The sequence below is a fragment of the Penaeus chinensis genome, chromosome 39 (genome assembly GCF_019202785.1).
Source record: "Penaeus chinensis breed Huanghai No. 1 chromosome 39, ASM1920278v2, whole genome shotgun sequence".
In the NCBI taxonomy this organism is placed as follows: domain Eukaryota; kingdom Metazoa; phylum Arthropoda; class Malacostraca; order Decapoda; family Penaeidae; genus Penaeus; species Penaeus chinensis.
Genome location: NC_061857.1, coordinates 23771871 through 23776870, shown reverse-complemented (window position 1 = coordinate 23776870; position 5000 = coordinate 23771871). Strand labels below are relative to the sequence as shown.

The following is a 5000-nucleotide window of genomic DNA, read 5'->3' as shown; positions in this document are numbered from 1 at the left end:
ACGAATTGTCATTAAAGTTTCTGAAAGGCAATTTTTAAGATTTTGATATGAAGTACTATTAGTAATATATACTTTTTTTAAATAATGAAACACTTTGGTTTGACTGTGAAAGTGACAGATAGCACATTTACAAGCGAGAAATAGCACATTATCTTCTTTTGCTATCAACTCAACCTATGTAGATTTGCTCTTTTCTCTTATTTGTGAGCTTTTTATCTTGAATACGTAGTAGAAAAAAAAAATGTCATGCCCTGTATATTGTTCTGTAGTGGGGGTTTTCCATGAAATAAAAATAACTTGTAGGAGCATTGCTGTTGATCTATTTATTCATCTATTTTTAGTAACTGATTTTTAAAAGTAACATAAGATGAAAATGGCTCAGATTTGACTAAAGTATGATAGGCCTTACAAGCATTCTGTTAACCTACAAATCATAATACAAGTCAATAGAAAACTTTGATTTTTGTACATATTCCAAAAATTATTAATTGAAACAACATTATATATATATTGGCTTAGTTATCTTAGCTTAAAGGGTAATGTGGTTTATGCATGTGGATGTGTGTGACATGTTGAGTGACAGGTTAATGAAATGAATGCACATTAGTGATAGAACTAGGATTTTACACTTTTGCTCTCACTTACACTCATTCTCACACTTATGCTATTCTTTGCATACACATACACTTTCTTTGATACACACATATTTACATACATACAGTCTCTGTTACACATACCCATATATGTACACATTTATACTAACATGTCAAGATTCACATAAACACACATTGTCACAACCTCAAACAAACTTGCCCACATACCCATACATTCAGACTATTGTACACGTACACATTCTCACACATACATGCATTCTCTCAGACACACATACCAATAAATACATTCTCATATATACATTCATTCTCTCAGACACACATGACAGTAAGCTGTAGTACATACTCTCAAAAATGCATACATTTTTATACAAGGACTTTTTTACTTAAATACATCTATAGCCACCATTGGCCCTTGAATATTCCAAATATTACAGTATTACAATTTAATGAAACTTCCGATTCTTTTTAGGGTATGAATAGTTTAAGAATTAGTGTTGATTAGTAATATTAAAAAATAAAATCAAGAAAAATATTAATTATGATTTTGAAAGGTAAATAAATAAAATCATTTAGATGCATTTGTATGGATGATCCTTCAGAATTATATGATGTCTTTAGTAAGTTACATGTGCACTACTTTGTTTTGTATTGTATCCCTTGCATTGTCATGTGTTAATTGTATTGTATTCGTCTTCGTTGTTGTTCAGAGCTCTGTACATTCTGCTGTGAGAACAAGACTTGAAGATTTCTTTCTCGACTTCTTTCATCTTAGATAGTTTTTGTGTTATTAACAATAATGACTTCATAGCTAAGGACTTAAGAGATGTCATTGTTTTAAAAGTAATGACTTAGCCTAATTTAGTTTTAGTGAAATTAAAGTTAGTATAGAAGGCTACACTAATGGATGGCTAAGAAGAAAGTAAGCATTTGATATTGTTTACTGTTTTTTCATTACAGTTTGTTATGGATGATGCAATGTATAGATAATTTAACCTTGATGTGGGTAGTATTAGAGGAAGCTTGGGGAAAAGTTAATACAGAGATTCTTACATTATAAAAGCCTTATGACAAATAGTGGGAGGATCGGGAGTGAATTGTAGTCACAGAGGACATTTGAAAACTCTACTCCTGAAAGTATTTACTGGAATATCAATACAGAATATATGATTCAACTGCTGGAGTAGGCAGTTAATAGCACATAAGGAACACATTTATTATATTTTTTGTTTTATATTCTTTGTCAATGTATTTTTCTTTATTAGTAAGTGTTATATTGAGAAACGATGTGCTAGTAATTTTTAAAAAGGTTTCGCCTGTCAATTTGTAACTGAAATATCATGAATCTGAGTTATAGATTTAAAGAGCAAACTTTACTGAAGATTATTGAAATTTTCTCCTAACGTGGTTTAAAGGGGTAACTGTATATGTGAAATAGATAGCAATATATTCATTATTATGCATACTATTAACATACAGAGAAGTGGCAGAGACAGATAGGTAGAGGATTTTAGTTTCAGTAAGCTTTTTTTTTTTAACAATTGCTCAGACATATCCATAATTTTGGCTTTAATAATTTAACGAAAAATTAGGTATACTGATAGAATTTCTGTAAATAGACCCGTGCTTTTTTAAAATTTAATGATGGAGTAAGGGTACAGTCCATGAAATAGTGAGATATACTATATTGTGTGAGGCTGCTGTTGATTCATTGCCATGCTTGTAATTAGAATTGATAGGAAAATATTTATGTTCAGCCTTAAAATGGAGGAAGAAAGACCAATACTGTTGTGAAAATGGATGGAATAGTAAAAGGAGAATAAGAGAGATCTTAGGAAGAAGAGAGGGGGAATAAAAAATGGAAAGAAAAAGAAGGAAAGTCAAGAACAGGAGGAAGGAAAGGAACAGTGAGGGGGAAGGAAATAAAGATAAAAATGGAAATATTGAAGGTAAAATGGAGAGGAAAAGGAAAATAAGCAAAAGATTTGAACAAAATATAAACAGGAAAGGGGAAAAAAAGAAAAAAAATGCAAGGAGAACGAAAAATGTGGAAGAGTGAATGAATGAATGAATGAGAGAAGTATCCGTAGAAAAATGTTAGACTAATAGTGAAAGAAAATTGTGTATAACTAATCTTTTGAAATAGGCATTAGTATTAGAACAGGTCTTGGTCTGAGATTTTTATTTTGCCTTTTCATTATCATTGTTATTTTTCATAATACTGTAGTTGAAGAAGGATAAGTGTTTTGTAGTTTGTTGTAGTATATTCAATAGATGTCATTTTTCTAAATCTAAACCATTTTGATATTTTGTGTGTCTATTTACACAGTGTGTGTGTGTGTGTGTGCGTGTGGCAATGGTTGCTTGTGTGGGTGGGTGGGTGTATGTACGTGTGTGTGTGCGTGCGTGTGGGAGGGTGGGTGCGTGCACGTGTGAGGGTGGGTGTGTGCATGAGTGTGTGCGTGCGTGCATGTGTGCGTGCATGTGTGTGTGTGCGCGTGTGTCTGTATGTGTATTTAGACACATGCATGTTTCATTTCACAAATTCCAAACTCATTATTGTAGAGTAAATTTGAAGTACTTTTTTTCTGAACTGACAACCTATTTTTTTAGGATTATAATTTCATTATTTGCTTCAGTACATTTTTGCTGAATAAATTTTTTGAGTGATTCCTAACAGTTTTTTAATGACTTGGTATAATCATACTTACTACAGTAATTTTTTTCTTTGACTTTTTAAAGTGAAATGTTATGAGGAAAAAAGTTTGTGCTTTATTAATGATATTCCAGTGTACTGTTTTTGTTTTTTTCTTAATTCTTTTTTCTATTATAACCTGTAAGAAGCTCCTGCCCTTGAAAGTCAGCTGACATCATTGGTCCGCCTACATTGTTTGCAATATTTTGCTAAATAGTCTTCTTTTGATATTACTGTTTTTTTTAGAGGAAGGGATGTTTTATATAGTGTGGGAAGTCAATACATCTCTCAGCCTGAACTTTACGTCTTCATTCTCTATGGTTAATTCATTTCATGAAATCTTTAATTCATTTTCCTCTCTGTACTTTCCTTGTCCTTCTTTAGTTTTCTCTTCCTCATTTTCTGCACTTGGTTCTTATCCGCCATATTCCTTTCCTTCTTCATCTTCTTCTTTTGTTCCTGTCCTTTATTCACTTCACAATCTCTTCTCCTTATTCCCCATCATCCCCCACAAATTGTCATGTCACTGTTAAATTTCCCGGCAAAATGCTTAAGGTGTATCAGGATCAACGATCTCAGACTGAAGATGCAGCCGCTAACCACAACTGGTCCCTTTCCTCTAGGGCAGCAGTTGTGGTTATGCTGGTTCTGGTGTGAGCAAAGTACATACATATTCCACAAGCACAGACACCCTTCCTTTTGACTGTAGTTATGCTGTCCTTATGCAGAGCTTGTTTGTTGTTTGAGGGCTTCTCTGTGACTAGGTGAATGTTATCAGCTTACATTGAGGAGGGAGATATGTATGATTTAAGTGCAGTATCTTTGTTAGTATCAATACATGAATACAAAAAGTTTAACCCTCAGAAATACTATTCCTATAGAGTTGTCTATGAGAATTGATGAGAATCAGTATCATATCTTTGTTTATTATGTTTAAAGATTATCTTGTCTTATGATAAATGTCCAGAGAACTATAGTATTAAGATACTTTTAGTTAATAATTTGATGATACCAGCATTGAAAATAAAATACTATAATTAGTATACAACAACAAACTAAAAGAATCCTTAGAAGAAATGCCAATAATTGTGCTTCAGGGGTATGTATGTTCTTTGCTCTAATGACACCATGCAAAATGGGTGGTAAAGCAGCTTCAGATAGCAAGCAAGAAGTGTTGTATCAGTGTTTGGTGTGGTGTTATTAACAGGTGCAGGATGTGAGGAGACATTAGTGGCAAAAGGACCACTTAGCTTCATCGCAAATAACTCTTCCTATGGTAAAATTGTCTATACCTATTTCCCCCCTTCCACTGCTGGGCATGACGAGCTGAGTTGGTCTAGGGTTATGATGAGGCCGTGCTCATGGTACAAACCATTTCCCTGTTCGGAACAAATGGAGTTTGCTTGTTTTAAGTACTTGGCTGTTGGATAAGAGTTTATGATGAAGTTAACAACAGTGAATTACTTAATAGCATAGCATAGTACAGTTGTTTGTTCTTACTTGGCATAGGACCGCTATCAACTTACAGCATTGAACATAAAGTATTTTGTTATTATTACTTAAGTTGAATATAGGTATAGATTTCTACTTTTCTGTAGTCAAAGACTTTACTTTAGGCAGAGTCTATAAACTCAAGTGGACAGATAAAAGTTTTACATCTCAGGACCTTTGTAAAGTAAAGCATGAATGGACTT

At 32.9% G+C, this 5000-nt stretch overlaps 1 protein-coding gene across 9 annotated transcripts in view; it reads left to right on the top strand.

Moving 5' to 3' along the window:
- The window catches only part of LOC125046929 (nucleoside diphosphate phosphatase ENTPD5-like), a 39935-nt gene that overhangs the window by 24954 nt on the left and 9981 nt on the right, over positions 1-5000 (top strand). For 8 of the 9 annotated variants that reach the window (XM_047644959.1, XM_047644960.1, XM_047644963.1 and 5 more), the window contains one exon: positions 4514-4582. The exons of the other annotated variant lie outside the window; for it this stretch is intronic. In XM_047644959.1, coding sequence (XP_047500915.1) covers positions 4514-4582 — 69 coding nt within the window. The remainder of the gene's footprint in view (positions 1-4513; positions 4583-5000) is intronic. 9 annotated transcript variants of the gene reach the window in all.